General features: G+C 35.4%; 6 protein-coding genes across 12 annotated transcripts; 1 reads left to right on the forward strand and 5 right to left on the reverse strand.

Moving 5' to 3' along the window:
* Positions 1 to 433: 433 nt before the first annotated feature.
* Positions 434 to 2,625, reverse strand: LOC104761263 (uncharacterized). 2 transcript variants are annotated; one of them, XM_010484314.3, is made up of 6 exons: positions 2,068 to 2,625; positions 1,765 to 1,991; positions 1,550 to 1,660; positions 1,309 to 1,470; positions 987 to 1,225; positions 434 to 882 (listed from the first exon to the last, which is right to left on the reverse strand). In XM_010484314.3, the coding sequence occupies exons 1-6, from the start codon at positions 2,391 to 2,393 to the stop codon at positions 559 to 561; spliced, it is 1,389 nt and encodes a 462-aa protein (XP_010482616.1). In that variant the 5' UTR covers positions 2,394 to 2,625; the 3' UTR covers positions 434 to 558. The 2 variants fall into 2 exon arrangements, with proteins under 2 accessions (XP_010482616.1, XP_087354234.1); XM_087498108.1 differs by having other exon boundaries at positions 434 to 767; positions 2,068 to 2,510.
* A 508-nt stretch (positions 2,626 to 3,133) lies between these two features.
* On the reverse strand, positions 3,134 to 5,799 carry LOC104763406 (uncharacterized). 2 transcript variants are annotated; one of them, XM_087499217.1, is made up of 7 exons: positions 5,391 to 5,799; positions 4,994 to 5,220; positions 4,751 to 4,861; positions 4,480 to 4,638; positions 3,973 to 4,214; positions 3,572 to 3,900; positions 3,134 to 3,400 (listed from the first exon to the last, which is right to left on the reverse strand). In XM_087499217.1, exons 1-6 carry the CDS (start codon positions 5,717 to 5,719, stop codon positions 3,577 to 3,579), a joined length of 1,392 nt encoding a protein of 463 aa, XP_087355343.1. In that variant the 5' UTR covers positions 5,720 to 5,799; the 3' UTR covers positions 3,134 to 3,400; positions 3,572 to 3,576. The 2 variants fall into 2 exon arrangements, with proteins under 2 accessions (XP_087355343.1, XP_010485083.2); XM_010486781.2 differs by having other exon boundaries at positions 3,973 to 4,220.
* A 62-nt stretch (positions 5,800 to 5,861) lies between these two features.
* On the reverse strand, positions 5,862 to 7,697 carry LOC104761265 (uncharacterized). Of its 4 annotated transcripts, none has more exons than XM_010484315.2 (6): positions 7,584 to 7,697; positions 7,141 to 7,197; positions 6,827 to 6,898; positions 6,564 to 6,637; positions 6,348 to 6,474; positions 5,862 to 6,254 (listed from the first exon to the last, which is right to left on the reverse strand). In XM_010484315.2, the coding sequence occupies exons 3-6, from the start codon at positions 6,827 to 6,829 to the stop codon at positions 5,982 to 5,984; spliced, it is 477 nt and encodes a 158-aa protein (XP_010482617.1). In that variant the 5' UTR covers positions 6,830 to 6,898; positions 7,141 to 7,197; positions 7,584 to 7,697; the 3' UTR covers positions 5,862 to 5,981. The 4 variants fall into 4 exon arrangements, with proteins under 4 accessions (XP_010482617.1, XP_010482619.1, XP_010482618.1 ...); XM_010484317.2 differs by having other exon boundaries at positions 7,132 to 7,197; XM_010484316.2 differs by lacking the exon at positions 7,141 to 7,197.
* A 212-nt stretch (positions 7,698 to 7,909) lies between these two features.
* LOC104761267 (uncharacterized) lies at positions 7,910 to 9,211 on the reverse strand. The gene has a single exon (XM_087499218.1). The coding sequence runs from the start codon at positions 8,865 to 8,867 to the stop codon at positions 8,091 to 8,093; it is 777 nt and encodes a 258-aa protein (XP_087355344.1). The 5' UTR covers positions 8,868 to 9,211; the 3' UTR covers positions 7,910 to 8,090.
* Positions 9,212 to 12,648: 3,437 nt separating this feature from the next.
* Positions 12,649 to 17,234, forward strand: LOC104761268 (UDP-sugar pyrophosphorylase). 2 transcript variants are annotated; one of them, XM_010484321.3, is made up of 18 exons: positions 12,649 to 13,012; positions 13,321 to 13,456; positions 13,566 to 13,670; positions 13,773 to 13,889; positions 13,997 to 14,137; positions 14,315 to 14,414; positions 14,540 to 14,667; positions 14,769 to 14,840; positions 14,921 to 14,985; positions 15,076 to 15,136; positions 15,222 to 15,339; positions 15,427 to 15,551; positions 15,652 to 15,728; positions 15,852 to 15,957; positions 16,035 to 16,094; positions 16,226 to 16,306; positions 16,503 to 16,742; positions 16,842 to 17,234. In XM_010484321.3, the coding sequence occupies exons 2-18, from the start codon at positions 13,376 to 13,378 to the stop codon at positions 17,007 to 17,009; spliced, it is 1,845 nt and encodes a 614-aa protein (XP_010482623.1). In that variant the 5' UTR covers positions 12,649 to 13,012; positions 13,321 to 13,375; the 3' UTR covers positions 17,010 to 17,234. The 2 variants fall into 2 exon arrangements, with proteins under 2 accessions (XP_010482623.1, XP_019096100.1); XM_019240555.2 differs by having other exon boundaries at positions 12,988 to 13,117.
* Positions 17,235 to 19,028: 1,794 nt separating this feature from the next.
* LOC104761269 (beta-carotene 3-hydroxylase 2, chloroplastic) lies at positions 19,029 to 21,329 on the reverse strand. The gene is made up of 7 exons (XM_010484322.3): positions 20,612 to 21,329; positions 20,434 to 20,493; positions 20,130 to 20,201; positions 19,890 to 20,024; positions 19,508 to 19,633; positions 19,352 to 19,408; positions 19,029 to 19,241 (listed from the first exon to the last, which is right to left on the reverse strand). Exons 1-7 carry the CDS (start codon positions 20,978 to 20,980, stop codon positions 19,152 to 19,154), a joined length of 909 nt encoding a protein of 302 aa, XP_010482624.1. The 5' UTR covers positions 20,981 to 21,329; the 3' UTR covers positions 19,029 to 19,151.
* Positions 21,330 to 22,480: the final 1,151 nt, after the last annotated feature.

Genomic DNA, 22,480 nt, shown 5'->3' on the forward strand with positions numbered 1-22,480 from the left:
GCTTTTATGAGATCAAAGAAGAAAAGAAACAAGTATAGCATTGAGTTTTTACAACACAATCCGGTGAAAGAGTGATTTCTCTCAAAATATTGCTTAGGACGGGTTTCAAGTCACCAACAGCCAAAAAAACCGGATGCAATGACGTTGAAGAGAGCAGCTTGTTCGATACCTTTCAAACTGCAATCCATCTCTTCTTCATATCAACATGATTATAAATATTATAGCTCGAAGAAGGTCTCTTAACCATAGTTTTGACTTCATAAAACTCATCTAAAACTCTTTTTTTATTGTCTGAGTTAAAACAGATACAGCAATTTTTTTTTATCTATAATTCTAATAAGCAGACGATAATTACAAAAATTAAAAATGAAATATAAAAAAGAATATACTTATAATATACTTTTTTTAAGTTAAAAAAAAAGAGAAATAGAGATTGGAGAAAAACCCCATTTTCAAAATGTAGAATGGAGCTAAAAATAGGTTGGACCGTTCCACTAATCTTTGGGATGAGCAAACTTATCGAATTTTTTACATTCACGGGACTTGAAAGTTAAAACATCACATGAACTTGAGGACTTTAACCCCAAACACAATCCCTAGGAATGTTGCAATGGCGATCCCAAATATTCCGACAAGAATCCCGGGAACTATCAAAGAGCTCCATCCCTTTTCCGTAGCCATTCCCGCAGCAGTTGTTGGTCCACCAACATTTGCGTTTGATGCAAGAAGCAAAAGCCGTAGCTCTATCTTCATCACCTTCCCTATTCCTAGTAACACCCCAAGATGTATCACTATTTGTAACAAAGCAAACATAAATATGCTTGGACCTGTGCTTATTACACTCCTTATGTTTCCACTTGCTCCCAACACTGCAAAGAACACCTGTTTTTTTCCATACAATTTGAATAGCTCTTGATCAACACACATACAATTATGCAAATGGTGTATAAGTATATAGATAACTATGTATTCATCATGTCTCTCACCTGCATCAGAACTAGAGCCATTGCTTCTCCAGATGGTGCGAGATGGTCGAACTGAGACGGAAATATAGTTGCTAAAACAACAACTATAGCAGTTATCGCTGGTAAGCTACCGCCCGAAATCCCTAAATACGTTGTGAAAACAGTTGCAACTTTGCATATAGCTAAGGACACAACTATTCCTGTAGCCATTTGTATCACAGTAATTTTGTCTCTGCTTTTCTTGACAATCACACCATCATCTGCCATTATATTAAAAAGGGCATAATCAAGTTATTATAAATCAAACACACAACTTCGAAATTGGTTATGTGATCTTGCTTACCACTAGTACTTTCTGGTGGTGCAGATTCAGCAGGTATTTTAGAGGCTAAAGCAAACAATGACATGAAATACAATGCACATATAACACTATCAGCAGCAAGTCCAGCAGCTATCACTGAAGGAGATACATCGAGAGCTTTCGCTATTGCAATGTAGTTTCCAGCTGCACAAAAACAAACAAACTAAGCAAAATTCTTCAACTTTATATTGCAAGATATATATATGGATGGTTTACTATTTACCTCCACCAATATGTCTTCCCATAAGGGCAGCTGCTATTTTCCAACTATCAGAACCAAGCGATTTCATCGGTACGAGTAAGTAAGCCAAAACAGTCCCAACCGTTGTAGCAACTGTTTTTTTTAATGAATATAACAGAATTGGATTTAGATGAAACAGAGTCATGATCGTGATCATGTAGATAAAGTGAAAAGAGAGATGAAGATTTTGTAATTACATGATCCGATGAGAAAAGCAAAGAGAAGTTTTCCAGTAGATTGAATCACACGGCGAAGATCTGCTCTAAACAAAAGCAGAGGAACAGCTAACGGGAGCAAGAAGTTCATCATTACAGAGAAAGCAGGAGCTTCTGAAGAAATGATCCCTAAATTGCTAGCTGCAAGTCCTATTAGAGTGCTCACTAGTGCACCGCTCATCGCACTTCCTATTTTTGTCTTTTCCGACCTGTAAGACCAACTGGCAATAAGAGCGGACGGATGATATGAACACATATCCTTTTATAGATTACTTTAATGCCTACCAAATACCGAAAGCTCCAGTGGCGAAGAGAGCAGTCCACATTCCCCATTCATCGTTGGGAGAAATGAGAGGCGTGCTTAACTGCGATCTTACTGTAACTGATCGTATCGGATACTGTCCGATAAATCTCTTGCATCGGCTACCAAACGGTGAAAACAGAGAAGAATGTAAAGAAGGAGAGGAGCTAAGGCGCTGAGAGTCAGCTTTAACAGAAAAGGCAGGAAGAGTGTTTTGGCGGGAAACAATGTGAGGTCGTCGGAGAAAAGGTACCGGTGACGACGGAGATGGGATTGAAGTTGCATTCAGGAACGGTAAGCTCGTCAACATGTTGCAGCCTCTAGTGGAGAGAGTGTGAGAGAAAAGAGAGAGAGAGAGAAAACACTCTTCCTGCCTTTTCTGTAAAATGATTTTGTAGAGATTGTGAGTGGAGAGTCTTTGCTTTTTTTTTTTGTAAAGTGAAATTGTCAGTGTATGGGAGATAAGAGATTAGAGAGAGAGACAGAGAGGTTACAGTTTCTTTGAATGATTTTGAGTGTTAGAAAAAGCTTTCTTGTATCAGAATCCTCCAATTCCAAGTTAATCTGTATATATTTTGATTTTCCGGTTCTTGGCAAACCATTCTGAAATGATCCGGTTAAGAGACGGTTTTAGCATAAGCGCAAATTACGGTATTTTAATGTTCATCGGGAGACAAACTTGTACATACTTAAGGGTGTTAATATGAATGGATTAATAATTGATTAACTTTTTTAATTACGAGAAATGGAATCTTATTCAGCCTTTCTTGAATGCAATCCAAAAGGTTATCTGTTTGATACAACTTTCCGAAAAGTCATTCCCACCATCGATCGCATACATATGGAAAGCAATTTAGATTTTAAAACCAAAAAGAAGATATCTATTTTTTAAAAACTTCAAAGTAAAGTTAATGACAAATAATAGAGAATAAAATAGTTCTTGAGTTTGTAGTTGTAGACAGTTCCACTAATCTTGGGATGAGCAAACTTATCTAATTTGTTATTGTATCGGAGATAAGAGATCGAGGGAGAGAAGTAGAGAGGTTACAGTTTCTTTGAATGATTTTGAGTGTTAAACATTAGAACTAAGACGTTTTCTTCTCATATAAACAAAGTCCCCTCTCTCAAGATGATAGTGGAATGCAAATGCTCATAATACAGCAATCAAAACATTGAGACGCGATTTTAAATAAGACATTCAAAAGTAATGTGCCACGATAAGGATTTAAAAGAAACGGCAATAAGACCATATCAACCACTCAACCAGTGTTACTATCTTGCCTTCGCCTAGTGATCCATGAACTTTTAAGCTAGGCACTACAAAGTATAAAACAGAGATTTTTTTTTCATGAGAATTGCAGTTGTTCACTAAGCACCAAAGAAGATAAACGAGTAACTATAGCAAACAGAATCGTAATCGTACAGTAATTTAGTGAGCAGAATCTACCAAATATGAGCAGAATCAGATCCATAATTAAGTTATATTACCATCTTCACATGAACTGGAGAACTTTAACTCCAAATGCAATCCCGAGGAAAGTTGCAATGGCGATTCCAAATATTCCTGCCAGAATCCCCGGAACTATCAACGAGTTCCATCCCTTAGCAGTCGCCATTCCAGCTGCAGTCGTGGGTCCTCCGACATTAGCATTTGATGCTAGAAGCAGCAACCTTAGCTCGATGTTTAGCAGCTTTCCTATGCCTAATATCACAGCTAGATGTGTCCCAATTTGGACCAAGGCAAACAAGAATATGCTCGGCGCCGTGTTTATCACACTCCATATGTTTCCGCTCGCACCCACCACCGTGAAGAATACCTGACAGAAAACTAGTTTGATTAATATCAAGAACGTTTTATTGTTCTTGAAACTCTTGTAGTTGTCTTATACCTGCATCAGAATTAGAGCCATGGCTTCTCCAGATGGAGCAAGACGTCCAAACTGGGACGGAAAGACGGTTGCTAAAATAACAACAACTGCGGTTATAGCCGGTAAGCTACCACCCGAAATCCCAAAGTGCTTTGTCAGCAAAGCCCCGACCTTGCATATAGCTAATGACACAGCAATTCCAGTAGCTATCAGTACCACAGGAATTTTGTTTTGAGTTTCAGAACCTTTGTTCGTCTCTGCCTCTGCCTCTGCCATAGAAGAGCAACATCTATGTCAAAATTCCGAAACAGAATCTATGAAATGGAATTCAAAATGTCATAACAAATTGATTAAAATACTGGCTAGAATCGACATGAAAAATAAATGGAACAGAACATTTTCCTCTTGATATCTAATCCAATAGAAGTGACTTCCTAACTGAAGATTTAGATAACCTCGATGATCAATTCTTTCCAAAGGGACGCCAAACCAAACGAAACCAGACATCACAGCCACATTCAGACTTACCAGTAGTCGGTGGTGGTACAGCTTCCGCAGGAATTTTGGATCCCAAAGCAAACAATGCCGCGAAATATAATGCGCATATAACATTATCAGCAGCAAGTCCAGCGGCTAAAACCGATGGTGTAACTCCGAGAGCATTTGATATAGCTACGTAGTTAACGGCTGGACATAAAACAATCAACATACAACTTATAAGCCATTATAGAAGAAAGGGAACAAGATAATGGAAGATTTAAATCACACAACGTCCAAAGACATATGGATGTAAAGTTACCTCCACCGATATGCCTTCCCATGAGAGCAGCTGCAATCTTCCAACTATCCGGGCCAAGTGATCTCATTGGCACAAGATAGTATGCTAGAGCTGTACCGACGGTTGTGGCAACTGTTATGAAAACCATAAAATAGCAAAAGCTCAGGTTTTTCAGATAATTTCATAAGTGTGAATGTTGAGTAAACTATGATCCTTTTGCTACCACCCCTGTCACTAAGATACAACAAGACAGGGACCTATTACCTGATCCAATCAAAAAAGCCAAGAGAAGCTTTCCAGTAGACTGAACCACTCGGCGCAAATCAGCTCTAAACAACAACAGAGGAACAGCTAACGGAAGCAAGAAATTCAAAACTACAGCAAAAGCAGGAGCTTGGGAAGAAATGATCCCTAGATTGCTAGCTGCTAGCCCAACTAGAGTGCTGACCAACGCACCACTCATCGCGGCTCCGACCTTTGTATTCTCCGACCTGTTAGAATCAATCACCCCACTTGTGATTTTCATTTCTTGAAACAAAAAATTAAAACCTCTCTTTATAAATTCATGCAAAATCAAATTCACCTAAGAATCAACATAACGGAAATTTCCCGATCAGAATAAACTAACGATCGGAGTTTTCGTAAAGAGTGACGATCATACCAGAGACCAAGAGCCCCAGTAGCGAAGAGAGCAGTCCAAGTTCCCCATTCATCGTTTGGAGAAATGAGAGGCGTACTCAACGATCTCACAGTAACCGATCGGAGCGGAGAAGATAATTCCGGTAACGACGAATCCGGCGAGAGAAACCTATCGCTTCCGTTACGAAATCGCGACAACGAAGCGGGAGATAAGCTAAGCCGCGAAGGGACTGGTTTAGCCGATAATTCAGGAAGATCCTTGCGTGAGACAATGTGCGAACGCCGGCGAAGTAACCTCGACGACGGTAACGAGATTCCGGTCACGTTGAGTAACGACAAGCTCGTCGCCATTTTATTCGCGTCAGCTTTACAACAAGCAAAGGTGGAAAGAGAAGCGAGTGAGTGATTACATATTAAACCATGTGCGTCAACTTTGCTTTCTAAATAAATAATATATATACTTTGCTCACCTACATTCGAGCCAAACCGAATCTAAAATCAAATTTGGTTTTCATTAAACCAGTAAACCGAATTCGGGTTCAACTATAGAAGTGCCAAAAGTTAAAAAGAACAAAAAAAAAACAGATGTGTGGGTTTTATAAACCGATTCTTTTTACATCTTCTGTTTCTTGGGATCTTGTTTCTCATCTTCGTCCAATGCTTTGAGTTTGTTCTTGATGGCAGCTACTTTTTCGTTTCGGCTCATTTGTCCTGAGGTACTACTAGTTCCAGTTACAAACCTCGTTCTATTTGCTTCTGGTAATGATCTTTTGGAATGATGATCATGAGAGGAATCTTCAAGATGCTTCTCACTAGCTAGACGTACAACCAAAGGCCTACCACAAGCTAATCTCCCATGCATCTTCTCCTTCGCCAATTCAGCTTCCTGTGTACATCACTTTAGATGTAGAAATCAGGAGATTGCTCAATCAAAACACGCAAATGCAAAACCAAGAAAGCTTTTAGATTATTAGTTTACCTCTTTAAGGCTGAACTGAATGAAAGCATAGCCGCGTGGTTCTCCTTTCTTTGGCCCGCGTGTGTGCCAAAGGAAGTCTTCTGATAATATCTTCCCATATGGAGAAAACATTTTTATCAACGCAGCCCTGTGAGGAAGTGAAACTTATATAAAGTATTGAAAAAAGTTTTGAGCAATGGAATGGAGGTAACAAACAAGCTCTGATTTTTTACTTACTCGTTTATTCGAAGATCCAGGTTTCCAACATATAATCTGTTCTCGCTTTTTTCATCTACCCACCCACCAGTATCCTGTAGTGTGTATATATGTTAAAAAAATATTTAAAAGATGATACAATTTAACATAAAAGACAGAGAAGCAAACAAGATCTGCATTCTAAAATGAGTTTCAATGGCGTATTTACTAAGTTAAATGAAATAAATGAAGATATATACACACATAAACTGACATGAAAAAAATGCTTTATTGATTGTAGTTACCATTTTAATTGCAGAAACAAAAAAGAATCAATTCCAAACTCAAGATCTTAAAGAATGTGATACTGCATCAACCTGCAAATAAGCAAACATCAATCAACATTAGAAGTTAGAACCAAGATGTTTTCCTCTGATATAAACAAAGTCTCCTCTCTCAAGATCTCAGTGGAGTGCAAATGCTCACAGGCCAATAACATCAATCAAACATCGAGACGCGATTTCAAGTAAGTCATTCCAAAGTAATGTGTCACAATAAGGATTTTAAAAAAACGGCAGCAATAAGACCAACACAAAGGTTAAGTAGCAACCAGTCTTACAATACTCAGTCACCAATTCCCTTGGCCTAGTGATCCATGAACTTAAAAGCCTGGGTACTACAAATTACAAAACAGAGTTATTTTCCATGAGAATTGCAGTTGTTCACTGAGCACCAAACAAGATAAACCTTATGAGCAAGAGTGACCATAACAGACAGAATCGTAATCGTACAGTGATCAGTAGTACTACTCAATCCTAATTTCATCAAAAAAACAAGCCAAAATTGGTAGAAACCCTAATTTCATCGCGAATAAACCTCATGGATTTCGTTGATTTGTAATCACTAATTTAGTACGCACAAAACACCTTCTTCGATTACATCTCGATTTCGTTTAAATCTCGCAACTAAAACACGCTAGAGTAAACTAGAGAGAGAGTTCATATAATTCAAAAACTATGTATGTTCTAAAGATTAAGGGAGTTTCCATGGAAAGCAACTTACGAAGCTTAAAGCGCGATCTCGCAGACGCAGAGACTTCAACCAAAAAGGAGGAGCACCAGGATTTTAATGGCTGTATGTAACCAGTAAAATTATCTATCCGGTTAAGCAGGAAACCGAACCGGTGATTAGAATGTCTGATGAGTGGAAAATTTGAAGTTTTAAAAAGCTCGGTTGACTTTTGTAAACGACGCCGTTTCAATTTGGTTTCATCTTTCTAAGCTTAAAAATGATTCTATTGAAGTCGTCAGCATTATTCATGAAGCTATTGCTAGTATTGCCAATGGAATGAGATGATGAGAAGATTCCGTAAAGTAGAACAACAAAAAGAAACCAAAACAAATCATATGAGACTCACTTCTCTACAAAACAAAAGAGAGATTGCAAGTATTTTCAGAGTGTAAGAGACACAACGGGTGTTTCTTTTTTCGCTATGTAGTAAAATAAAAGAACAGCACACAAACTTTAAATAGTTTACAAATGCTTTTATTCTTTGGGAGTATGACACTGTTATCTTCTGAACATGCCATTGAAGACAATTGCGTTCACGTCAGTATTCTCAGAGATCTGTAGTGACGACACAGCTTGAGCAGCAATCAAATCAGTTGATATTCCCATGTTGTTGTTGTTGTTGTTATCCCATCCCCTTGCGAAAGGCTCATATGAGACTAACCAGTTACTACTGTCTCTTGGTCTGTTGTTACTATGAACCGCATAGCTCGAGCAGCGCTGGTGAGGAAACAATCTGTTTCTTCCACCACTAGAAAAATTGAATTTGGTAGTGTAGTCCCATGGTTTGAAATCTCTTTCATGGTTTAACATGTTTCGGTATGAGTCATCATAATCTTCGCCAAGTAAGACGTGCAGAGCGACAGCCTCTGAGATGGCAGCACCTTCCTCATCCAGTCTCTTTTGTTCCTCGAGCTTTTTAAGCTTCTTCTTCGCTAGCTCAACCCTGATGGCTGCAGAAGTAGCGATGGATTTTTCCAGTATCGTTTTCTTCTCTGATTGTTTCATACGCTCTAGTTCGTCTCTCTCCTGCTTCTTCTTTGCAGCCTCTGCTGAATCTTCTTCACCTGCTGCTGCCTCTAGCAGTCCTTCCTTCTTCATTTGTTTCTTCTTCTCTAGCTCAGCCCGGATTGCAGCAGAAGTAGCAATGGCTTTCTCAAGGCGTCTCTTTTTCTTCTCAGCTTGTTTGATTCTGTCCACTTCATCTTTAACTTGCTTCTTCTTTGCTTTTCTAACAGTCGGCTGAGCTTGTTTGCGCATCGAGCTACTGTTATCCATGATTGCTACAAGTCTTTGTTTGCCTGGCTTTATGGATTCTCTCCAAAGTGAAAAAAAAATAAACTAAAAAGTATACATTTACTAAATGTTATCAACTGGCTTCTTCTTTTCCTTGCTTACTTTGCTAATTCTACCAACTGAAGAACTTAACTAACCTCACTAGAACTAGGGGATGCAACGATCTCAAAGAATACTACACCCACTCAGGTATGTAGGTATACCTCATTTTACGAACGATACAATCCCAAACAGAAACAACCGGAGATAACAGAAGAGAGACGTTGTAGGAGTTTGCAGACTTATCCTTTGGAAGCATTCGTCCTATTTTCCAACATCCCTTAACTTCTCCCATTTTCTACAAATGAAACAATATACTTAATAAGATTCTAATTACAGAGGAGAACATCAATCCTAAGTCATATATATATATATATATACCAAATCAACACATCTGCTTTCTCAATCTAATGAAAGCTGCACAACCACAACGTCACAGTACCATTAATCTAAAGAGACTGTAATTCAAAAGAACTAACACTGTTCAAGAAACCAAGATAAATCACCCACAATTGAAGGCACATATCCTTAATGAACTATGAGTCTATGAGTAAACAATTCAGTAAGAATTAACAAGAGTCAATCTGGCTAAAACATATGCTAAATAGGCTAAATCTGATAGCAACTACGGCTAATCAACCTATAATTCTCAGATCTGTTCCATAAACTAATCAAACACCAAAATCAAACCAAACACGACTTGAATTATAACTCGGTTCAAAGATCACAACAACCTAAACCAATCAAGGATTCGAATTGAATCGATCTACTGAAAATTGAATAGTTTTAAAAGATTAGAAAAGGGATCAGATCCTAACCTCGGCAAAATGGCATAGAAACAGACTACCACGAAGAACACCTCCGGAGATTAATCGGATTAATACAGAGACCAAATCGAGGACGTGACGTTTGCTATTTCTATCCACAGAGACAGAGAGAGAGATAAAAGTAGAGAGAAAACAGAGAAGCGAAGAGAAAGAAGAATTTTTTTTCCGTGCTTTGGTCGTATATTAAAAGTGAAAAAGATAGAAGAAGCTGACGAAGAAGAAAGAGTACAAGAGACAGCAGCCCATATGGTGTCTTCCAACCAATTGAAAAACGACACGTAGCGGATGAGGGCAGTTCTAGACTTTTTTTGTCAGTGGAAGTTTTCGATTGGGACTTTGGTACTTGGGCGGCGGTGTCAAATTGCAACTATGGAAGTCTGACCACCACGTGGCTTATGTAACTTTTGTTTAAACGGCTGAGATTGGATCTTATAAATAGGATAGAAAAGCAGTGGGCTTATATGGGCTTTGCTTATTATATTAATTGCAATTGGGCTGCTTCTGTTCGTTAACCACCAAAAAAAGAAGAAAAATTTAAACTAAAATAAAGGTGTTTTGTTAATTATATTAAAAAAAAAAAAATTGATAGGATGTACTAGTTTGGTGTTACTTTTGCTTGAATTTTAAATATGTTTGTTAGACATGATTCATTGATTTGTTTTATTTTTTTATTGCGATGCAAAAAGCTTGTTAACGAAAAGTTATTGTAATAACTAATAAGCATCTTTGTTATACAGTAAAACCTCTATAAATTAATAATGTTGGGACCAAAATATTTTATTATTTTATAGTGATATTAATTTATAAATATATTTTTAATAGTTTAATTTTTAAAAATTATGAATTGAGACAATTTTAACAATAATTTTGGATATTCAAAATTTTATGATATTAAAATTGAATTTATAATATTTAGAAAGCATTATTAACAATAAATTACAAATACAATAGACAAATTCACTTAGAGCTTCTCCAACGGTAAAGATGTTATTTTGGGGTTTTTATTTTTTTTAAGAATATATTTTGTACTTTTTGAAAATAAGAACTTGTGAAAGAGTAATTAAAATTTTGCTCCTCCAATGGTGAAACTCTTATTGGGATTCTTAATTTTGAAAAAAATTATACACCCATCACAAGAACTCACAAAAACTCACAAGAAACAATATAAAAGAGAGGTTAAGAGAAACTGATCAATGATCACATTTTTAATGAGTGGAGAGCCAACCAAATCGGCTCCTCCATCACTATGGACGAATCTGCAGCTAGCTCTGTTTTTGCAGAAGCCTCTAGCTGAATCGATAAAGCTCCTGAAACACCGATGGATGCTTTGTTTTTAGTAAAACTCAGTAACAAGTGATCTGCAAAGCAACAAAAACAACAAATTAAACACAAAAGATACTTGCTTTCTCGACATTTATAGACTTATAAATGATTACAAGACGATGATCATAACCAAAACTGAAACAAAAACAGATAAGTTATATCCTAGTTCACTTTTTAAAAGCCACCATTACAATCTATATCAACTACAATGCGACATACTTCACAGCCTTACCAGCACAACTAAAACCAAGTTGCAGCTCAATTAAAACATCTATTTCTAAAGATTAAGCATCTGTTGGTGGCATAAAAACCATAATTCACAAGAAGCAGAACAATAAAACAGAAAACAGAGAGAGGTAAGAGAATAAGGCAGAGACTTTGATCACATTTTACAAACAGATTACCCTAATTACAATCATGCCTATGAACACAGATAGAAACAGACTTTAAAGAACCCTAATTTCTATACCCTTACTAAACAAGAATCCATAGAATCAGAGAAAGGAAATTACCTTTACAATCGAGATTGGTTAATCAAAATCTGCGAGTTGGCGAAGGTAACGCTTTGATTTGGTGGAGAAGACTCACCGCTTTCACATTCAGACTCGTCGCTTAATCTAAAGCTCCAATATGTCGTTCCGATTGGTTAATCAAAATCTTTGATTTCCGATTGATTAATCAAAATCTCCAATTAGTGATTGGTTTATCAAAACCTCCGATTGCCATGTTCCGATTTTTTTTTTTTTAAATCTCTTCGTTTTGGGTTGAGAGTATCGCGAAAGAGAGAAGAGGAAGAAGAGAAAGAAAGGGGAAAAAAACTTGTTTTTATATTAAAAACCAACTCAACGATATGTTGACACATATCTAATAAGAGCCAACTCTTCAGCTTACTAAATAAGAGGCAACTCTTATCTTTTTTATTCATTCTGATTTATTTTTAATTACAATTTGTAATAAGAACCTTGGCTAAATCCACCGTTGGAGAAACTCTTATACACATGACATACATAAAATTAAATTTATGAATAATAATATAGATTGTTTTATTTTAATATTCAATCAAACTATCAAAATATAAATGATGGATATCTAAAAATTGAAAACTTTAAAAAAATATAGATATATTTATGACATGTTACAAAATATTTTATATCATTATAGTTTGAAAATACAACATAACAGTTGTTTTGTAGATTTGAGCTTTAGGAGAAACATACATTATATTTTTAATTTACATGGTTATTAATTTATGATATTATTGGGACCATATTTTACATGGAGATTTCAGAAAAATTATTATCTTATTATTTTATCGAATTTTGTTATTTTTTACACTGGTCCGATTTGGAACTAATAAAATTTATTAATTTATAGTGTTTATTAATTTATACATTATTAATTTATAGAGGTTTTATTGTATGTTACTATGTGCTAGGAAGAGTCTCTATGCAGATATCAACAACTTGTGTTTATATGTGTTATGAATTTTTTCCCAAAGCCTCCATCGATTTGTTTGTATGAGAATATTCAAGATGCCATCTGTATATATGCCTTTTCATGACTTTGTGTAAACTACGTATCATAAAATCATATAATTTCTGATTTGTTCATTAATATATTTTTAAAAAATATATACATTGCTTTAAGTGTGGTAATTGTATTATTGGTGAATATTTTATTTTCTTTTTTTCGTTTGGTGAAACGAATCCTCGGAAAAGCTTTTCGTGATTCACTTTCCAGTTTTATCTCAAACTCTTTCTCTCTCTCACCTCAGCTTCTGTCGTCTCCTCCTCCAATCTCCCAAATCTAAAAAAAATTCAGAAATATTTATTTACAATTACAAAACACATAAACTTTGGTTCGGTCTTCTTCAATTTTCACCGACACAAACCCCCGTCTTCTTCTCTCATTCTCTCCCTTCTTCAATTTTCCCAAAAGGTAAAAACCGCTAACGATCTTCTCAATTCTTTTTTTTTTTTTACCTCTTCTCGTCTTATTTCGCTCATACTCGCCGTTGTGTAATTCATATGAATCGAGATCGGAGTATCTAATCTTTCCCCTAACTTCATATTTCTTTTGCGAGATTTGTTCGTATTTCCCTTGATCGCCACGAAAGTTTTAGATTGTGATTCCTTCGCTTTTTTTTTTTTTTAAAAAAAAAAAATTTTAGATGCGATGTTCTGAAAATATAGTTTGATCCGTTTTGTGAATAATCATACTTATTAACTCATCAGTCTATCACACAGCTTGAATTTGCAGTTTCCTTTCACGCTCGTGTTCCTTTGTTAAGAGCAGCCGCTCATGGCTTCTACAGTTGATCTCAATGTCTTCTCATCAGTCCCTGCTCTTCAGAGTAACCTCGGAGTTTTGTCTCCTGATCAGGTTTTTATTTTTTATAACCTCTCCATTTGTCATCTGTTCATGTGGTGACCTAGTAATCCTTCTTCTCCTTCGTTATGTCATTCTGCTTTTGATCTGGTTTTTGTGGCAGATTGAATTGGCAAAGATCTTATTGGAAAATGGTCAGAGTCATCTCTTCCAACAGTGGCTTGGACTTGGTGTCGATGACAAAGAGAAGCTAGCTTTTTTCGAGCAGGTGTTTTTGTTTATTATGTGTTTTTTTTCTTACATGTGACATCTCAATGTTTTGATGAATGGACACATAGTAACAAGATTTTGAAAATAATTGTCTTATTAGATTGCTCTCCTAAATTCGAGCTATCCTGGAGGTTTAGCATCATATATTAAGACTGCGAAAGAGCTTCTCGCTGATTCTAAAGTAGGGAAGAACCCATATGATGGTTTCTCTCCTTCTGTAAGTTTCACCAAATCATCCCTTTTTTTTTTTTTGTTAAGAATTCAAATCTTTTATTGGTCTCTATTGTTTTTTAAAAAAACATAAGGTTCATGTGGTCTTTGCAGGTTCCTTCAGGAGAAAATCTTAGTTTCGGTGATGAGAACTTTATCAAAATGGAGAAAAGAGGTGTTGTTGAAGCTAGGAATGCTGCTTTTGTTCTTGTTGCTGGTGGTCTTGGCGAGCGTCTTGGTTACAATGGAATCAAGGTATATAGTGAACTATGTTTCATTTACTTAAATCAGTATTTGTGTTATATACAATAGTTCTTATCAGCATTGCAATGTGGTAGAAAGACTTATGAAACTGAGGAACATGAACACTTACTTGTCGTTTCGAAATATACCTGCCAGACATATTTGACCCAAATGTGAATCTTTTCTTAGGTGGCACTTCCAAGGGAGACTACTACAGGAACATGCTTCTTGCAGCATTATATTGAATCTATACTGGCTCTTCAAGAAGCTAGCAACAAGCTCGCTTCTGGTGTGTTTCTAACTTTTTTTGACATCCTTATTCCTGGCTACAAGATATCTGACATAATCATCATAAGTGCAAATAAGTACTTCTTCACATTCCTCAGGAGTAATCATGCTTGTATATTTCTGCAGATGAAAGTCAGAGAGACATTCCTTTCATTATTATGACATCTGATGATACACATTCACGTACACTGGAGCTGTTAGAGTTAAACTCTTACTTTGGGATGAAATCTACTCAAGTACATCTTCTAAAACAGGTAAATAAATAATCAGCTACTGAAAGTCCTGTAAAGAGTTTTCTAAAATGTAAAATGTTTTAAGAACCAGTGCACTATTGGCTACTCTTCTTTTTTTCTAGGAAAAAGTTGCATGTCTTGATGATAATGATGCCAGGCTTGCATTAGACCCAAAAAACAAATACAGGATCCAGGTACATGTGTCTAGTGTTAACATTTCCAAAGCTAGTACAATGTTTGCGGGGCTGACTGTCGTTTTCTTGGCTATTCATAGACGAAACCTCATGGCCATGGCGATGTACATTCACTTCTTTATTCCAGTGGCCTTCTTCATAAATGGTTGTTCATTTGTCAGATATATTTTTAAGTGAATCACATACATTTTGTAAGTTTGTTGCCTATAACATTTTTTATTTGTTGCAATTTCAGGCTTGACGCTGGTTTAAAATGGGTTTTGTTTTTCCAAGATACAAATGGACTTCTCTTCAATGTTAGTAGCAGCTTCTCAACTCTTGTGTCTTAAAATATTCATACAGTTTCTGGTTGAAATTCACAGTTGTGTTTCCTTGGTCCAGGCAATTCCAGCTTCGTTGGGTGTGAGTGCTACCAAACAGTATCATGTTAACTCTCTTGCTGTTCCCCGCAAGGCGAAAGAAGCCATCGGAGGAATTACTAAACTTACCCATGCGGACGGTAACTTAAGTGAATAGTAATAATCCATAGTATCTATACATCATCTGCTTAATGACACTATTCATTATGGATTAAAATGGTTTCCAGGGAGATCTATGGTGATCAATGTGGAGTACAATCAACTTGATCCTCTACTAAGAGCAACTGGATTCCCTGATGGGGACGTTAACTGTGAGACAGGCTTTTCCCCTTTCCCGGGAAATATTAATCAAGTGAGTTGTCTTGTCTTCTATTCAATGATCCCAGACTTGTTACTGATTTAGAAAGATTTCAAGACTCTTGATATTTTGCTTATGTTTTTAATTAATGCAGTTGATTCTGGAACTTGGTTCATACAAAGAGGAGTTGCAAAAAACTGAAGGGGCAATCAAAGAGTTTGTTAATCCAAAGTAATTCTTCACACTTCTCTCCCCCTTGATTCGTCTTTTCCTTATTGTTCCCCTACTAGAATGTATCATTGTCTAGAAACTCTGATTCTATGCCTTGAACCTACTCTCTGGATTATGTAATAGATACAAGGATAGCACCAAAACGGCGTTTAAATCTTCAACTCGTTTAGAGTGCATGATGCAAGATTATCCAAAAACATTGCCTCCAACTGCACGAGTTGGATTCACGGTAATTATTGCTATCTGTAATGAAAAACAGTACTTAAATTATGCATTGCTTTGTTGTGACAACGTTTCTTCATGTAGGTGATGGATATATGGCTTGCTTATGCACCTGTCAAGAATAATCCTGAAGATGCTGCTAAGGTAAATAAATAGTTGATGAACAGAGCAAATAATGATTAATAAACTTCAATTTTTAAACTGGATCCTAGAATTGAAAGGCATACAGGTTCTTGTGACTAATCAACTTGTTCTCGTTTCCTTTCTGACTAAAGGTACCAAAGGGAAATCCATATCACAGTGCAACTTCTGGAGAAATGGCGATTTATCGTGCTAACAGCTTAATTCTTCAGAAGGTAACAACTAGTTGTATCAATTAATGTTACACATATGTTTCTGAAGTGTTCAAATCTTTCCCTAGAGGCACTTAATTTTATCGTATATCCTTACATAAACTGGTTTGAGTCAAAACAATTCGAAGTAGTCTTCTCCATGACGGTTTGTAATCTCTAAAGCAACATTTATTGTTCTTTGGTTTTACGAATTCCCTAGGCCGGTGTCAAAGTAGAAGAGCCTGTGAAGCAGGTCTTGAACGGCCAAGAGGTTGAAGTATGGTCTCGTATCACATGGAAACCCAAATGGGGAATGATCTTCTCTGATATCAAAAAGAAAGTCAGCGGGAACTGCGAGGTCTCTCAGAGATCTACGATGGCTATAAAGGGTCGTAATGTGTTTATTGAAGATCTCTCCTTGGATGGTGCTGTTATAGTAGATTCCATTGATGATGCAGAGGTATGTAATGAGTTCTTGAAAAACATCATATGTATTCCATTGTTTATCTCCTTTTTTGATTATTAAGAGATCACTTATGTGGTGACATTGTGAAAACAGGTGAAACTGGGAGGTTCGATCAAGAACAATGGTTGGACCATGGAGACAGTAGATTACAAGGACACATCGGTTCCGGAAGAAATAAGAATCAGAGGTTTCAGATTCAACAAAGTGGAGCAACTCGAAAAGAAGTTCACTCAACCGGGAAAATTCTCTGTGGAAGATTGAAGTTATCTTATGTGACACTTTTTATAAGTGTTATTTGGCAATATGATCAAAGTAGCAAATTTGTAACATTTGTCCTTCTGATGGAGCTTAATTCTTTCTTTTTTTCTTTTCTTTGTTTCTCAACAAACACCCAAATTCTTGTTTTTTTATTTGTTTATTTTAAATATTTTTCTAATTCTTAGTGACACTTTTTATTTATTACATATTATGAAAATTTCTGAAAAAGAAGCATTCAGCACTCACTTAATCTCATACTCAAAAGTTAACTTTCAAAGATTTTCTCATACAACAAGCCCACGTATGGATAATCTCCAACCTCACATAACTATTACATGGCTTGGTATTATTTTAAAAAAAAATGAATTTGATGTATTGCAATAATTTTTCAATAGTTATATATATAATCAGAAACAAAATCCATGTTTTGAATAAATTTTAAATTTACAAAATATATAAAACATAGATTAACTTTTTTTTTTTTTTTTTTTTTTTGAACAAAGGAAACATAGATTAACTTTAAATCAATATTCCTATTATAGCTTTTTAAAAAAATATGGAATAAAAGGCAAAATAGTTGTATATATTTATTTTTGTGGGAAACTAGCACATTCAAAGATACTTCACGTCAACTACATACCAAAATAGTCTGGTTTAGTTTGCTTTGGCTTGACTTGGATTAGTTTTGTTTTCTATTCAATTCACCTAACAAACGAGTCACGTTAATTTATAGGAGTACTGTACATCTTTTTATCTAAGAATCGTATGACTCCGACTCGTCCCACTTCCTCTCGAAGATATTAATTATTGATTTTTCGCCAGTGGAGTGAACACAGACCCGTACTAGGTCTGGGCACTAATACCCGTTATCCGTACTCGACCCGTTACTCGGCTCGTACCCGTCCCGAAAAAAGGGTATCCGTAACTTTATGGTCGAGTAAGGGATGAGTATAGGGTATTAGTTCAATTTTCAATACCTGTCCCGTTACTCGTCCCTTTACCCGTTTCGTTACCCGATCCGTAAATACCTGTTAATATTTTGTATTATTATTATATATTATTAATTTATAAATATATTTTATAGTTAAAGTTAAAGTCTAAGTTCAATTTAGCCCCATTGAAATCATATATACAAAGCCCAATTCAATTAATATATCCAATTGAATTAATATATTATATATAGACCATAAACTAGCAAACTAGTCTCCTTCTCCGGTCTCCACTACACGGCAGCTTACGGAAGAACGGCAACATGAAATTATAAGCTTTTATTTTTAAAGTTTGTAATTTTATAATTTTTTAGACTATGTTACATACATTTATGAGTTCTTTCTTTTTCGGATTTTTTATGAGTTCTTCCTTTTTTGGATTTTGGAATATGAAATTATTGGCATTTATGATTTAAATGGTCAACTATTTTTTACCGGGTATCCGTTTTTTCGAGTACCCGTTATTTAAGAATCGAATACGAATAATTTTTTCTATTACCCGTAAGGGTCAGGTCAGATAAAGGGTATCAGAAATTTTAAGGGTATCCGTCATGTGCCCAACGCTAACCCGTACCATTCGTTCAAGGTCCACGTATCTTAATTAGATGCAAATATTTAAAAGTTAGGTTTGATATTGTGTTTAAAGGAGAGTCATTACATTGTTCTCCAACATGAGTGGTCTTAAAGTACTCTAGACTTCAAAGCCTACCGAACTTCCAAATTCTGAAACTGAAATATATATATATGTTATTAGTTAGGATGGTACAGAGATAAGGTACGTAGTTTATCTTATACTTTTTAATCCCCACATGTGTCATTGTCTAATAATGCTTGAACGCGACATCGTCCTATTTTAGAAAATTCATACAAGTATAGTTTTGCATATTGAGGAATACTGATATGTACTTGAACTTAATATATGGACCAAGACGAAATCACCGAAAAAATTGACGTGTTATGTTTTGGTCCCAATCCATCTATATGTTTGGTAAGCTCAAAACTGAATGACACATCGATGTATACGGTATTCAAATTTGTACTGGAACGGCTAATTAGCCCGACTCATCTTCTACTTCATTTTATATATATTTTAATACAAATATTTTTTCTTACTCTTTAAAAAAAAAATGTAAAAAAAAAAAGGGTTTTGTAGCAATTAAGAAGTGGAAGAACCCTTGTTGTATAATTTGATTCTCCGGCTTATCTCTTTCTCCAACTCTTCTTTTCCTCCCACTTCTTCCAGTTCCTGCACCATTACCAAAATCCAAACTATGTAAAAAGTCAATCCACGTTACATGCAAAGTAGCACTTGATATCTCTAATATTTCTTAGGTGTTATATAATATAGATTCTTGCCTTTGGTCCAAGAAACAGCCCATATGGTACACCCTTGAATTTGTCTGTGTGGTGTAGCTGAAAATTTAAAACCATATTATAAATCGATAGTACTAATTATGAGATAAAAGAAAAAAAAATTCCCACGGTCGGATTATGTACTGCATGGTATTAAACCTGGTGAGCTGCCGCGACCTTTCGGAGGTAAGGGACGTTGGCAATAGGACCGACAGGGAATCTCTTGTGCACGAGTCCATCGTGGACGAACATGTAAGCCATTCCAAACATCGTTATTCCCAGTCCCTGGCATGTCCCATATACAAACACCAGTCCGCTGAGAGTCAGCAAAACTCCAAAACCAATCGTTTTGAGTGTTTTCCGAATTTTCGAAAATAAACTAAACTGAACCGATATTTTTTTTTATGTAAATATAATTCATTAGTTCTGATAAATAGAACAAGTTTTTTATTAACTTAAATTGTAAGGAAGTCAAAGACCAATTCTTTTCAGGTTTTGGATATTGTCGTCGTAAAGAGAGAAAGATAGAGAAAAGACTCACGGCACCGAAGCAGAGACCAGGAACAAGTCCTTTATTAAAAAATCCATAATAGAGTAGACCAATCGCAGGAACCGCGTTTATTATAGCGAACACATCGTTTAACTCAAACGCTCCTTCTCTTTGTTTGTGATGAGACTGCCACAAAACCAATTTTACCAAATAATTGTCATTTTTTTTTTCTTCATTTGTAGCAGTAGAACCGGAAATATAAACCGTAATAATTTGAGAAAATTGAATTACCTCATGCATGTTCCATAAAGAATCGTGCCATAAAGCTCTATGAGCCCATCGTGCCCAAAACTCCATCCCAACCTAAAAAACATCCAAATAATTTTTACAAAAACAAACTACAAAAAAAATGTGAATAGAATCGGCATACGCAAAATCGTTTAAGCTAATTCGCGTTTTAGACTCCCAAAAAATGTGAATGTAAATATTTGGTTAATTCACATAAAGTTGGATATTGGTTTGGATAATTCGGCATAGAATATAATAAAAGTTCGGTTTGTTTTTACCACAATTTAGGAAGAAATTGGAAACTTACTGCAGCACCAACGGCTAGAGCAAATGTAGCAAACATCTCTGATGCAGGCACTTCACCTCCCTAATATCAAATCCAAAAAAAAAAAAAAAAAAATCAAGTTTCACTTTTCGAAATTAAGACAAAAGTAAATTTGATTTTGTACTTTTTTGTTTCTGTTTTTTTATATAATTTTTATTACCTTCATTTGCCAATAAAACCGGTAATAAACAGCAATGATAGCCATAGAAGTAATACCAAAGCTCGACATCACAGCTGCGATAAAATAAGTCATCCTCTCCGTTTTTTTCCTCTCTGCTTTCTTGAGAAGCCGCGACGTTGCCAACATCTCCAAAGAGCTCGTCGTGCTTTCCGGTTTGTCCTCGTCCATGGGAAAGCTCTGTTTCCGTTCTCCAACGACGAAACAAACGGTAAGAATCTTTCTCCGTTTAAAGCTGTTGAGTCGTGGAGATGGTGGGAAAACGGCGGTGGAGATAGGTTGGTTTGAAGAGAAAGAAGAACGGGTGAGTGGTTTGAGTGTTACGGGGATTGTTAAGAGTCCTGCTGCCATGGGAAGGAGCTCGTAGAGGTGTTTTTTTTTTTTTTTTTGTATTATACTTTTGAAAGAGAGTTATAGAGAGAAAAATGTGTGGTAAAGCTTGCAGAGACAAGTGAGTCCACAATATTCTTTTTATAGTTACTTTTCTAAAAAATCATGTCATTTGTTTTTTTTTTGGTTAACACTATAAACATGTTATTGTTTAGAAAATATCTTGATTTAATGATTAGTTAGTTAGAGTATGTTGAGTTAATACAATAACATTGTTAATCTTTTATGAAATGAAATACAAACAACCATATATAAAGTAAAGCATACCATATGAAACAAAATACTAAAAGTGGAGAAAAAATGAACGTTTACACATTGGGTTGTGGTACCGGGGTTTTGAGTTTGAGGTAGCGAGAGGTGATGGGCCATTTCTAGGATCCCAAGTAATCGACAGCGAATCACTCCCACTTCTCTTTAATGCCTCCATGTGTTCTCTTCTTCCACCGAATAAGGGAGAGGAGTATCACCATCTTCCACACATGTCTAGTTGTTAGTGGTCTATTTTGGTTCTTCAGCTTACATACTCAAGGTAAAATGAGTTAACCCTGTTAGATCAATATCCTAATTCTGTTCATACTATTGGCTATTTAGTTTTGTAATATACATTACATAATGTTGTCGATTGGTGTGTTTCTACGGTTTTTTCAAAATAGGTTTTAACTTTGACTTGGTAGAGTTCTGATCATAATTTCTATGTTATTTTTTAAACAAAACATAAAATTGTTATGACTATATATGTGAGTGATTAGAACCTTAAAAAGTTACCCTTTTGCCTTACCATTCTTTTAGTAATGTCTTGAAGCAAGCAATATTCATCGTTATGAAAGGAGTTGTTCACACACTACAAAAAGTAGAAATATGAGATATCTATAGTTGAAGAAGAGAGATGATGAGTGAAAAATTCGTAACCATATCAACAATCATTGTTTAGAAAGGAATATGAGTGGCTAGCACAATAGTTCATCCAAAAAGGACATTATAAGAAGAAAAAAACGTAATTCAAGAAACGTATTCATCCAAATAACAGTCATATCTTTACGAAGAGTAAAATGCTTCTATAAAGTTGCATGCAATATGTCTACTATAATCTCAATATGTACAAAGGGTTGCTCTGACTCTACAAAAAAAAATACAGATAAAATATGAATTATTGAAATTCATTTGAGATTGGTTACTTGAGCAAAAAATTTCAACCCTTAAATATTTTGTTAGGATTTCATAACATTTTTTCTTTTTCAACCACACATTAGCTTAAATAATACTATATAGGTAATAACCTGCGGTTATCCGCAGGTTGAAATTTTTTTTTGATAAAATATTATAATAATTTATTTTGTTATTATGTTATTTATTAGTTTTTAAAATCTAATTTATTAGATTTAAAATATTAACTGTTAAATTTTTAATAATATTTTTTCAAGTACAAATTAGTTTAGATTCAAATAGATTTTATTTACTTTT

The sequence above is a fragment of the Camelina sativa genome, chromosome 18, assembly GCF_030686135.1.
Source record: "Camelina sativa cultivar CO46 ecotype springtype chromosome 18, ASM3068613v1".
In the NCBI taxonomy this organism is placed as follows: domain Eukaryota; kingdom Viridiplantae; phylum Streptophyta; class Magnoliopsida; order Brassicales; family Brassicaceae; genus Camelina; species Camelina sativa.

Excerpts from the sequence above, each read along its gene's own strand:
- LOC104761263 (XM_010484314.3), bottom strand. The coding sequence starts at position 2,393 with ATGTTGACGAGCTTACCGTTCCTGAATGCAACTTCAATCCCATCTCCG. Across the intron at positions 1,226-1,308 it reads ACCACCAGAAAGTACTAGTG|ATGATGGTGTGATTGTCAAG; the intron begins GTAAGCAAGATC and ends ATATAATGGCAG. Across the intron at positions 883-986 it reads TGGCTCTAGTTCTGATGCAG|GTGTTCTTTGCAGTGTTGGG; the intron begins GTGAGAGACATG and ends GGAAAAAAACAG.
- LOC104763406 (XM_010486781.2), bottom strand. The coding sequence starts at position 5,719 with ATGGCGACGAGCTTGTCGTTACTCAACGTGACCGGAATCTCGTTACCG. Across the intron at positions 5,221-5,390 it reads ACTGGGGCTCTTGGTCTCTG|GTCGGAGAATACAAAGGTCG; the intron begins GTATGATCGTCA and ends TGATTCTAACAG. Across the intron at positions 4,862-4,993 it reads GGCTTTTTTGATTGGATCAG|TTGCCACAACCGTCGGTACA; the intron begins GTAATAGGTCCC and ends TTTTCATAACAG.
- LOC104761265 (XM_010484316.2), bottom strand. Across the intron at positions 6,475-6,563 it reads CTGGATCTTCGAATAAACGA|GGCTGCGTTGATAAAAATGT; the intron begins GTAAGTAAAAAA and ends ACTTCCTCACAG. Across the intron at positions 6,255-6,347 it reads TTCAGTTCAGCCTTAAAGAG|GAAGCTGAATTGGCGAAGGA; the intron begins GTAAACTAATAA and ends TGATGTACACAG.
- LOC104761267 (XM_087499218.1), bottom strand. The coding sequence starts at position 8,867 with ATGGATAACAGTAGCTCGATGCGCAAACAAGCTCAGCCGACTGTTAGA.
- LOC104761268 (XM_010484321.3), top strand. The coding sequence starts at position 13,376 with ATGGCTTCTACAGTTGATCTCAATGTCTTCTCATCAGTCCCTGCTCTT. Across the intron at positions 15,729-15,851 it reads AAAGAGTTTGTTAATCCAAA|ATACAAGGATAGCACCAAAA; the intron begins GTAATTCTTCAC and ends ATTATGTAATAG. Across the intron at positions 16,743-16,841 it reads ATTCCATTGATGATGCAGAG|GTGAAACTGGGAGGTTCGAT; the intron begins GTATGTAATGAG and ends TTGTGAAAACAG.
- LOC104761269 (XM_010484322.3), bottom strand. The coding sequence starts at position 20,980 with ATGGCAGCAGGACTCTTAACAATCCCCGTAACACTCAAACCACTCACC. Across the intron at positions 20,202-20,433 it reads CTCTAGCCGTTGGTGCTGCA|GTTGGGATGGAGTTTTGGGC; the intron begins GTAAGTTTCCAA and ends GATGTTTTTTAG. Across the intron at positions 19,634-19,889 it reads CTGGTCTCTGCTTCGGTGCC|GGACTGGGAATAACGATGTT; the intron begins GTGAGTCTTTTC and ends GGGACATGCCAG.